Raw genomic sequence first — 11,535 nt, 5'->3', positions numbered from 1 at the left:
TATCAGTAGCAGTTGCAGCAGTAGCGACGACAGTGGCATTGGTGCTTTCATGAGTTCTGTGTGTGGGTTCTCAAAGTAGTGCATTTTTATTCTAATTTTAGCCAAAATTTTTAGCCAGTTAGGTACTTAGACAAATTTTCTATATCCTAAGTTAAGATTGATGTGTGAAGGCAAATGCAAATTCTTACACAAATTCTACATATATAATTCTATCTGTTCCATCTAGGAATTTTCAGCAAGGCTTCATTATTTTTGTTATGACTAGAATTTAACTAACTTTGCAAAAGGCAATTTTACTGAATTATAAACTAGGCTTTAGGGCTTCTCTTACTAGCTAATACAGAGGCACTTAAAATCCTCTATTTATTAAAAACTAAACTTGCATTTCTACTTCATGTCTCGGTGGATTTATGTATTTTAGTTTCTCTGAAGGTTCTAATTCAGTCCTCACATTTCTGGGCCCTCCTGGGGGATTCATACTCCAACACGTGTGCCCAGCTGTATTTGGGGAATATAGAGGGCATTTTGAGGAGTATGGGGTATTTGGATTGTGTTTGGCTTTGTGGGATTTATCTTTGGGAGAGAGGCAGTTTTTTGCCCCCAGTCAGGTGGTTTAGCCCTACAAGTCACCTGCTGGGCACAAGCTTGTTTTGCTGCAGTTCAGGGCATTTGGCTGGTTCTGTAATGCCACTGCTATCACAGTCACCATTGCTCTTGAGTACTGCTACTTCTACCTTCCCTTCCTGGGGCTTATGCCCTGTGGTGAGTCCAGGGTGGTACCTGGAGGGCATCTGAGGTCTCTGACACAAGGGTCACTCTCATAGAGGTCTCACAAGGGTCACTCTCATAGAGGTCTCACAAGGGTCTCCAAGGCAGAAAACTCTTCAAGGAAGAATGCTGCTCAGTTTCCACTGGGCAAGTCCTCAGGCAGAATTGAAAGGCTGATGTTACTTCTGACCCTCTGGAAAGGACCTCCAGCTCCTATTGACAAGAAGCCAGCAATGAGTACTGTGATCAGAGCTAGACTGGCCCTGGCTCCAGCTGGGTGTGGGAAAAGGACAGTGGGGTCTATTGGACTGTGTGGATCCATGGCCTGGCACAGCAGTCACGGGAGCACAAGGCCACACTGGTGCACAATGTACCCTGATGCCATCATGCAGGGGCAGACTCCATCTCTGTTTCTGGGGTGACGGGGGGATCCCAACAGGCACTCTACTGAAAGCTGAAGTGCTCCTGACTGGGCATGAGTGGCAGAAAAACTCCATTGTCACTAGCCTTGGGGCTCCGTGTATCCTTGGCATAGATCACCTCAGAAGAGGTATTTCAAGGACCCAAAAGGACATCACTGGGGTTTGAGAGAGCTGCTGTAGAGACAGAAAAAATTAAGACAGCTGAATCCCTTGCTTGGTCTTTCAGAGGACCCTTCTGCTGTGTTACTGCTGAGGGCTGAAGAAGAGCAGGTACTGATAGCCAGCACAACAGTGTCCCATTGGCAACATGACACTGAGTGGGACTTCAGGACCCCGTCCGTGAGCTGATCTGTGAACTGGACAGCTGGGCGTGCTCAGCAAGACTTGCTTAACCTTCAGTAGCCCCGTGTGGCCCCTGCTTGAGTCCTGTGGACAGTGGAAACTGACAGTGGACTGGACTGTCATGGCCTGAATGAAGCCACACCATCACTGAGTGCTGCCATGCTGGACATGTTAGAACCTCAGTATGAGCAGGAGTCCAAGGCAGCTAAATGGTGCCACCACAGACATTGCCAATGCATTCTTCTCCATTCCTCTGTCAGCAGCTTCCCAGCCTGGGGGTCCCTCTTTGGGCTCCCAGCCCTGAGGCTGCCTCACGTGGGGGCTTAGCCTTCCTGTGACCTCCTGTACACACAGGTGGGCTTGGTGGCCATCTTGCTTAGTGCCACCCTCAGGTCCAGGGGTGTCGCCATGGGACACAAAGTAAAGATGCTTGACTCCAGTCAAAAGGCAGTAGAAATCAGAAGGCTTTATTTACAATTCATTCAGCCCTTCACTAAGAAGGCACATTATTGGTCCATAGGACTGACATTTCTCCCACAGGCTAAGTAACATAAATATCAAACAACACCTGTTCTTATGGAAAAGGAATATTGTTTACAAGGTTGTTTTAGGTAAAAGAAAGGTTGTTTTAGGAAAAAAAAAAAAAAAAAAAAAAAACAAAAACCAACCTGTTAAGAAGTTTCCCTTAAGAGCTAGCTCTTCTCAAGCTCAGAAAATATTGAGTCCATACTGGGGGTCCCTGGTGAGGAGGGAGCAGGAGCCGACGATGGAGCTCAGTGCCCAGTCACATGGGGGGAATGTCCCGCTTTCAGGGGGGTCTCAATCCTATGGCGAGGGAGTGTCCAGTCCAATGATGGGTCCCTAATCCCATGGGAGGAGGGGTTGTGTGTCCCAATCACATGAGGAAGGTCTCAGTTCCAGGAAGGTAAATCAGTTACATGTGAGGGTCTCAAGACCATTAATTTAGGAGGGGGAGGGGGTCCCAATCCTGTGCAGAGGGGCCCAGATCCCTGGGTGGGGACTCATTTCATGAAGGGGAAGATATGTCCCCTGTCCCATCAGCAGGATCCTAAAAATGAAGTTGAGGAAGGATGCTCTTGCCCCATCCTGTTCGCCACACTTCTGGGGCGCTCCCCTGTATTCAGGGTATTTCCTCCCTCTATTTTTTGTCTCCCAGAGGAACACAGGAACACTAGAGGGATGTCCCAGCTGGCCATGAAGAGTCCCGGCGCCTCCACCACCAGGCACAAACATTGGGGGATGGGGGGTAGGGTGGGAACATGGGGGGCACACAGGGGATACTGAGGACACACGGGAGACATGAGGACATTGTGGCATATGTGGAGGGACATGAGGGATACATGAGGGACCTTGGGGACACGTGTACATGAGGGAGATGGAGGGACATGGGGACAGAGGGTGGCAATACTGTGTTCATGGGGAGGGGCAGTGTTGGAAACAATGTAACTTCTAAAATTTTTAACTACCTTTAGTCAGGGATTTTGCTCATCTTTGCCCAGGGGGAAAGAAATGGAACTTTCTTTTCAAGAGATCGTTCCCTGAGCAAGGCCTGATGAGCTTGACATTTCAATGGACTGGGAGCTGCCAGAGGATGGATGCTCAAGAGATAAATTACCATCAATGCCTGAACATCCTTCCTGGTGTGTCAGAGACATGTGGTCTGGGAAAAGAGCAGTAAGAGAACAAAGAACAAGGACCTAATTAGCACTGGAGGCAAAGTGATCAATAACCAATAGGAAACCAAATACAAAGAACTGTATAACTTGTGGCAAATGGAGATTGCACCAATGAATTTTTCTGGGTTTTGACTGTGTAAGTATGTGAAAAATCTAGTAAACAGCCATGTGTGATGGATTGGTTTTCTCTGCACAACCCAAGCAATATGTGGATGAAATTATTTCTGTTGCACATTCTGGCCAGAACAACATCCTGGCCAGAATAAAGTAATGTCTTAATTCTCCAATACTAAAAATGTTGTTGGAGACTCTGTTTTTCCCACAGTTTTGGTGACAGAAGGACAGTATCTCCATGTTCCTCCATATCCCTCCACATGATCCGTGTGTCCTTTTTCCCCCAGATGGATTTTATGGACAGCTGCAACCCTCAGCTGATCCCCACTGGCAACAGGGAGGCACTGGGAGCTACTGGGACCATGCTGGGAGAAACTGGAGGATGCTGGGACCGTGGTGGGATCACAATTGGTGTAACTAGGATCATACAGGGAACAATTGGAACCATGCTGGATAGTGACAAGGAGTAAGGAGAATCATACTGGGGGTGAATGGGACCAATTGGGATCATGCTGGTATCATAGTGGGATGACTAGGATCATACAGGGAATGACTAGAATCATACTGGAGGTGATTTGGAGCCACTGAGATCAGGGCCAGAATGATGCAGCAAACTCCAGATCTTGGTGCTGGGACAGGCCTGGAACAGATTCCCTGGTGGGAGCCCATGGCACGGACAGGAAAACCAGGGCACTGGGAACTGTCAAGGCTTGGGAAAGGCAGGTCCTGCCTGACTCACCCAATCTCCTGCTGTCCCCACATGGCCTAAGTGGGTGTTGGACATGTGTGAAGCTGAAGCTCAGCAAAGCCTTTGACACTGCCTCCGTCTCCCTGCCTCCCCTGGAGCACCTGCAGCTCCTGGCTGGGACAAATGTCTCTCACTGGGAACACCTGGCTGGTGACCAGGCCGAGGAGCGTGGGAATGAGGCCACAGCCAGCTGGGGCTGGGCACTGCTGGGATTCCCCAGGGCTCAATGTTGGGGCTGGTCCTGTTCAGCATCTTCATCTGTGACTTGGACAAGGGGATTGAGGGCACCCTCAGGAGGTTCACAGATCACACCAACTTGGGTGGAAGTGTGGATCTGCTGAAGGGCAGGGAGCTCTGCAGAGGGATCAAGACAGGCTGCACTGATGGGCTAAGGATAATGGTGTAAGAGTCAAAAGAGCCAAGTGCTGGGTCACAACAACCCCATGGAATGCTCCAGGCTGGGAAAGGAATGGCTTGAGAGCTGCTCAACAGGAAGGAATTTGGGACTGCTGTTTGGCAGCCAGCTTGATTTGAGCCAGTGTGTGCCCAGGTGGGCAAGAAGGCCAGTGGTACCTGGCCTGGATCAGCCACAGTGTGGCCAGCAGGACTAGGGCAGTGATTGGAGGCTCCACCTCGAGTCCTGTGGGTCCGGTTCTGACCCCTCACTGCGAGAGAGACATTGAAGGGTGGGAATGTGTCCAGGGAAGGGAATGGAGCTAGTGAAGGGTCTGGAGCACCAGGGGCAGCTGAGGGAGCTGTGGGGGCTCAACCTGGAGAAAAGGAGGCTCAGGGGGAACCTTCTGGCTCTGCACAACTCCCTGAGGAGACAGCCTGGCAAGGTTAGGCTCTGCTCCCAGGAAACAAGGGACAGGACAAGAGGAAATGGCCTGAAGCTGTGCCAGGGGAGGTTCGGATTGGACATCAGGAAGAATTTCTTCAAAGTTGTCAGGTTGTCAGGCACTGGAAGGGGCTGCCCAGGGAGGTGGTGGAGGCCCCATCCCTGGAGGAGTTCAAGTAACAACTAGACACCACACTCAGCGTGATGATTCCAGCCTCAGTGATTCTGTATAATGGGTGTGTGTGGTGTGGCCCACTGGAGGACTGGGAGGAGCTGGAAGATCTAGGGAGATAACTGGGATGACTAGTATTGGAAACTGGGAGGTTCGATGGTGTCAAACGGGGGTGTGATGGCACATTGGGAGAACTGAGGGGCAACTGGGTGGCCTGGGTGAACAACTAGGGGCAACTGGAAGGCTGGATGGGGTCAAATGAAGGGTAGGGTGGCCCATTGGGAAAACTGGGGGGTAAACTGGGAGGTCTGTGAGGCAATGTCCTCAAGAGACCCCAAAGCCCATATGGGTCATCATAGCTTCACTAATCCCCCAATCTGCTTCTCCCAGTGGATTTCATGGACAGTTGTAACCCTTGACTGACCCTCACTGGTTACTGGGAGGCACAGGGAGTGACTGGGACCATCTTGGGAGCCAACTGAAGACACACTGGGAGCAAATGGAAGATGCTGCAACCATGTTGGAGGTACTAGGACCACAAGTAAGGCTACTAGAATCATACAGGAGACAACTGGAATCATGCTGAGTTTGTACTGGCAATGTCTGGAACCACACTGGGGGCAACTGGTATCATACTGGGAGTGACTGGGATCATTGTGGGATCATTCTCATAAGGACAGGAATTGATTGGGACCATTGGAGGTGTGACAGGGATCATAACGCGAGCCATTCTGATTATACTGGATTCACTCCAGTATAATCACTGGGAGTGACTGGAAGTCACTAGCATCATATGGTGGGGGACTAGCATCATACTGGGATCATTCTGGGAGTTACTGGAAACACACGGATGACCGGGAGCAACGGGAACCACACTGGGAGTGACTGGGATCACACTGGGGCGATAACGGAGACTACCCTCGGGGTGCCCGGGCCGGGCCCATGCAGATTTATGCTAATGAGGCCACGGCTGCCGCGGCACCATCGAGTCGCGGGGTCTGGCGGGGCAGAGCGGTCGCGCGCCCCGATTGGCGCGCGGGAGGAAGTGACGTCATGATCGGCGTGGCGGGAGGTTTGAACAGCGCGGCGGATCCCGAGCGTGACGTCCCGGGCGGGGAGCGGGAGAACCTGGGGGAGCCCGGACACCTGGGTCCGCCCTGACCCCCCCCGTTCCCCGGCCGCCAGGTCCCCTCCAGCCCCGCCGGACGCCTGGAATCGCCCTGGCCCCGCGGTGCACTCGGCTGCACCATGCCCCGCCGCAAGCCTACCCCCCGACGGCGCGGCCGCTCCCCAACGCCCCCACCGCCCCAGCGGGCACGCAGTGAGTGAGGGAAGGGGGGCTCTCCTTACAGACACCCGCTATGGACCTCCCACGCCGAGCCGCCTTTTAGGCCCCTCTGCAGAGCGCTCTTATGGACCCCACGGTAGAGCTCCCCTTATGGACCCTCCCCCTCATTGTTCTCCCCCGCCGCCCACCTGTACCCTATATAACCCTTCCGTCACCTATAGTCACCCCACACTCCCTCTCCCCTATAGCCCCCTATACCCTGTTCCCTATAACCCCTGTACTCCCTGTCTCCTATAGCCCCTCTACATCGGCCATCACTGTAGCTCCCTATAGATCCCTCATATCTGCAATGTCCCCCCAGACCTTAGAGACCCCTTATAACCCCTCCAGCTTCCCCCTGTCCCTCTGGCCCTCATAGCCCCCCCCAGATCCCCTATAGGCCCTTGTGTCCTCCCAGGCCCTATAGATCTCCTATACCCCCATGGTCCCTTAGAGTCCCCTATCTGTGCCCCCCAGGCCAAATAGATCCCCTAAAACCCGCACAGACCCCCATCCAATGCTCCCCCAGGGCGCCGCCCGGGTCAGCGGGCATTGCAGGAGATCCGCAAGTACCAGAGCAGCACCCGCCTGCTGCTGCGCCCTGGCCCCTTTGCCCGCCTGGTGAGAACCCCCCACATCCCAGAATGAACACTCCTGCACCCCAAAACCCCGTACATCCCAATTTCCCCAACAAAACCTCCCCAGCACCTCCCATGGACTCCCAAACTTCCCTGGGACCACACAGATCATCTCGGATACCCATAAAATCTACTTGGTGACCCTCAAACCCCTCCAGGACCCCCCCAAATCCACCTCAGCACCTCCAACATTCTCTGGTATCTCCCAAACCACTCTGGATCCTCTCTCCTGGGATCCCCAAATCCATCCCAGGACACCCCAGATCAACCCTCTTGGACCCTGCAACCTCCCCCAGAACCTTCAAATCCACCCTGGGATCCTTCAGCTCCCCACAGGACTCCCCCAGATACCTACTGGGACCCTTCAAACAATCCCTAGGACCAAAATCCAACCCCCAAATCTACCTTGGGACCCCTGAAATCCAACCTGGAACTCTCCAGCCTCCCCTTGGACCCCATCCTAAACACCCTTTGGGGACCCTCCAACCCCCTCCAGACCCACCGTCACCCCCTAGAAACCCAAATCACTCCCTGGTACTTCTCAGGCCCACCCCCTTCCCCCAGTCCTCCCCCTCAACCCTGTTCCAGCCCTGCTCATGTCCTTGTCCTCCCCATCCTCATGACATGGTGGGCCTGTCCTTTGTCAACATCCTTGCATATCTCCCAATGTCCTTCTGTGGTTCTAGAATCCTTGTGTCCCATAACCCTCAGAGGCTGCTTGGATTGGGTGTTCCCTGTGCCCCTCCCCCGTGCTGGCACTGTCCCCCCATCCCATCGGGATATCCCCAGGAGAGTGTCCCCATGTTCTCATGGCCAAGAGTGTTCCCAAGATGTTCCCAGAGTGGTGATTCCCCCCTGCCTCCCACCTGGGGTCTCTGCAGGGTGTCCCCACCATAATGGGGGCATCCCCACTACCCCTCTCCCCAGTGTATCCCCAGGTGTTCCTGACCCTGGAATGTCCCCAAGACAGTGTCTCCATGTCACCAAGGTGGTGGCCCCAGCCCGGGGTATCCCCAATGCTCCCATATCCCCTCCATATTGTCCCAATGTCCCTCCACTCCCTGTGACCCTGACGCCCCCATGTGCCCCCCTCCGCGTCCCCTCCCTGCCACAGGTGCGGGAGCTCTGCCTACTCTTCACCCGCGGTGTGGATTACCACTGGCAGCGCATGGCCCTGATGGCCCTGCAGGAGGTGGGGCGTGGGGGGCCCAGGAGTGGTGGAGGGGGGGGGGGGGTCACAGAGGGGCTGGAGGGGTCCTGTGGGTGCCGTGGGGGTGTCTAGGAGGATTAGGGGGATGGGGAAGGGGGCTGAGGGGGAATCTCATGGGTGCTGAGAAGGTTTCCATGAGGGTTGGGGTTCTGTGGTTGCTTGCAGGGGGGTCTGTGAGTGCTGGGGGGTCTCTGGGGGACTGGGGAGGTCCAGGAAGGTCTCTTTGGGTGCTTGGATGGGGCTGAGAGGTTTGTTGGGGTATCTGATGGGAGATGAGGAATCTATGGGGGTCTCCATGGGCTGGGGGAGGTCAGTGGGTTCTGGGACAGGATTGCATGGATATTGAGAGGGTCCTTGGGAGACTGCTGGGGGGGGTGTCCTTTATTTTTGGGGTCTGTCAAGGAATGGGGATGGGTCACTGGGTGTTGGTCCCCCATCACACATTTACAGGCACACGTTTACAGGTTTTGGTGTCCCCAGTTGCCTGTGGGTGCGTTTGGAAGGACCCTGACCCCTGGGGGTGTGTTTGGGGGGGTCGCTGTCCCCAGGGGGAGGTGTGGGGGTTGGGGTATGCTGGGGGGTTTTGTGGACCCCCCCTCAGGTTTTGGGACACAGGCGGCAGAGGCCTTCATCGTGCGGCTGCTGGAAGATGCGTACCTATGCTCGCTGCACGCCCGCCGAGTCACCCTGTTCCCCAGAGATCTGCAGCTAGCCCGGCGCCTGCGTGGACTTGAGGCGGGGGGCATCTGAATGGGACCCTCCTGAGCCCCTGCAGAGACCCAACTCCCCAGAGCCCTGTACCAGGACCTCCACCCTGGAGCTCCCTCCTGCCAATCTCACACCCCTAATCTTACTGGGACCTCCTATGAGACCACCATGCTGACAGCCCTCCCATGGGGTCCCCCAAGCTGGGGCCCTGTCCTGACATGCATAATCTGATTTGCGATCTGGCTCCCCCAAGACCCCCCATGTAGGCCAACCCCACAGACTCCCTCCCCTCTATTGCATCTCCACATCAGGGCTCCCAACAACCCCTTCAGGGTGGAGGTCCCTTTCCTCAGTTCAGCACCCCTCAGATTATTGAGGACCTCTACCCATGATCCCCCTGGGACCCCCTCACCAGAATGCCAGTCCCAGGAGAACCTACCCAGGACCTCCACCATACTGGAGACTCCCAGTTCTGCAACACCCCAATAAATAAATGTTTGCGACCCCTAGGTGCTGTTGCCAGAGAGGATGGAGGGGATGTGAGGGTGAAACTCTGGATGGGAGGAGAACCCACAGGGAAGGAGGCTCTAGAAGTATTTTGGGTGAGGGCACCTGGGATGGGGACCAGGAAGGTCTTGAGGCCTAAGGGGTTCCATATTTAGTGGTTGTGGGGAGTTTTATGAGCAGGGTCAGGGCTTTAGGGGCAGTGCTCCGAGGTGGTTTGACAGTGGGTAGGGACACCTGTGGGGGGGCCGGGCTTAGAAGCCCCCAATTAATACTGGAGCAGACCTTGAGGGCAGGGCTCTGAGGGTCCCCCATCCATGGGCAGAGCTCTGGGGGTGGGGCTTCAGCAGGGTCCCCTCTATGGGGGCCTGCTGTCCACTCTATGGGGGGCTTGGGGGGAACACCTGGGGGGCGGGGCCCACAGGGGCGCTGTAGCTCAGCAGGTGCTATGCCTGTGCCTGAGGGATCCCAGAACGGACCCCGCCCTGGGACCCCAAATCCTCCCCCTTCCTCATACCTTGGAGACCTCTCCAAAACCTCAGAACACAGAACCTACCCTGAGACCCCAAATCCCTTCAAACCTGCCCATCCCTGCCATTCTTGGGGTAGCTCCTGAGCCCCCCAAATCTCGGGAACCCCAAATATCCCCCCTAAAATCCCAGCCCAACCCACACCTACCTGGGGGGATACCCAGGGTAGATGGGTTTGGGATGCCCCCAGTTTTGGGGTCCTCTTTTTCCCCAGATGTGCTGGTGCTGAGCTTGGTGGGGAATATTTCTGTTACTGAACCTTCGAAGAAAGTTAACAACTTAAATTGTGGACAGGACTGAAAATTGTTTTGACTAAAGCCCACTCTCTAATGACCCTATAAGAAGCAGTACATCTGATGATGAGGAAATCACATTATAAACCATATTTAAAGATTAAACCTTTGATGATAGTCAGGGTCTGTGTGGGAAACACTAAAAGTAAAAAGGATTTTTAGGAGCTGAAAAAGCAGGCCTTAAGCAGAAAAAGCTGAGAACTCAGAATCTGCTGCAACTGAAAGTCTGAAATTAGAAAAGATACAGTAATATAGCAAACAAGGACATCAGAAACAAAAGCTGAGTTTCTAGGTTTGGCTTGAATAAATCTTAACACTGCAGAAAATGTATGCCTGACTAGATGACAAAAGGTTTTAAGCTTAATTAGGGTATTGTGAATTGTTAACAGAAAAACATACAAGCAAGCCTTGTTCAAAGCAGTTATACATGTGCTATAATTGATTGGCTACAACAACTGTCTGTAAGCTTTAGCAGTTTATTATTGGCTGAAAAGTTTTTAAGATGCTCTATAACAAAGAAATTTGTGGCTGCTGATGACAGGCAGTGAGCTGTTGCTTTTCCCCAGTTGTCTCTACCCCTGTAATGAGACTGATGCTTGATTAAAGACTGAGAACAGCTACCCTGGCAGTCCCTTCCCGTTCCTGCCTTCGCCAACACAGGTCTGAAAACTGTTACTAAAACAGTGCGGTACAACAGCCAAGATAGCAAACTTTCAGGGAAAGTATAGTAGACTTACATGCGAATTGGAAACTGGTTATGTCTGAAGTGCCTCTGACGGTAATGACTGGATCACTTGTCTGAGGCAGAGGCTCAAGCCTTCTACGGGCCAGAAGTATTTTTAATGGTGGGTGACTAGAGAAAACTGTGGTTTTTAACTCAGAGTACTGCCTATTGGGCAGCAGGTTGGATCTGTTAGAGAGGAGTGATTTGCTTAGGATTGAGACCCCAGCCATAGATCATGGGACAGAGAGTGTACAGAAGGCAGCATGTTTGCAACTAATGAATGACAGATGTTCCAGGACAGCCCTCACCTACATCACTGGTTATCCAAGTATGTGGCTATCATGGTTAGAGTTTTGCTGGACATGATAAAACTGCGCCAGAATTACAGGGTCACTTAAGGCAAGTGTTAACCCCACAGAGAGGAAGGCAAGGGAAAAGACCCTTAACGTGGGGAGAGAGATCTTAGGGGCTAATTAGCTGTGGGAGAAGGATGGGTTTGG

The 11,535-nt window shown here is 53.4% G+C and overlaps 1 protein-coding gene across 1 annotated transcript; it reads left to right on the top strand.

Moving 5' to 3' along the window:
• Window positions 1-6,049: 6,049 nt before the first annotated feature.
• Window positions 6,050-9,493, top strand: CENPA (centromere protein A). Its single transcript, XM_066316736.1, has 5 exons — window positions 6,050-6,205; window positions 6,298-6,422; window positions 6,958-7,049; window positions 8,181-8,258; window positions 8,892-9,493. The coding sequence occupies exons 2-5, from the start codon at window positions 6,350-6,352 to the stop codon at window positions 9,024-9,026; spliced, it is 378 nt and encodes a 125-aa protein (XP_066172833.1). The 5' UTR covers window positions 6,050-6,205; window positions 6,298-6,349; the 3' UTR covers window positions 9,027-9,493.
• The last annotated feature ends 2,042 nt before the right edge of the window (window positions 9,494-11,535 follow it).

The sequence above is a fragment of the Sylvia atricapilla genome, chromosome 3, assembly GCF_009819655.1.
Source record: "Sylvia atricapilla isolate bSylAtr1 chromosome 3, bSylAtr1.pri, whole genome shotgun sequence".
Lineage (NCBI taxonomy): Eukaryota > Metazoa > Chordata > Aves > Passeriformes > Sylviidae > Sylvia > Sylvia atricapilla.
This window is presented reverse-complemented; position numbering and strand designations above follow the sequence as displayed.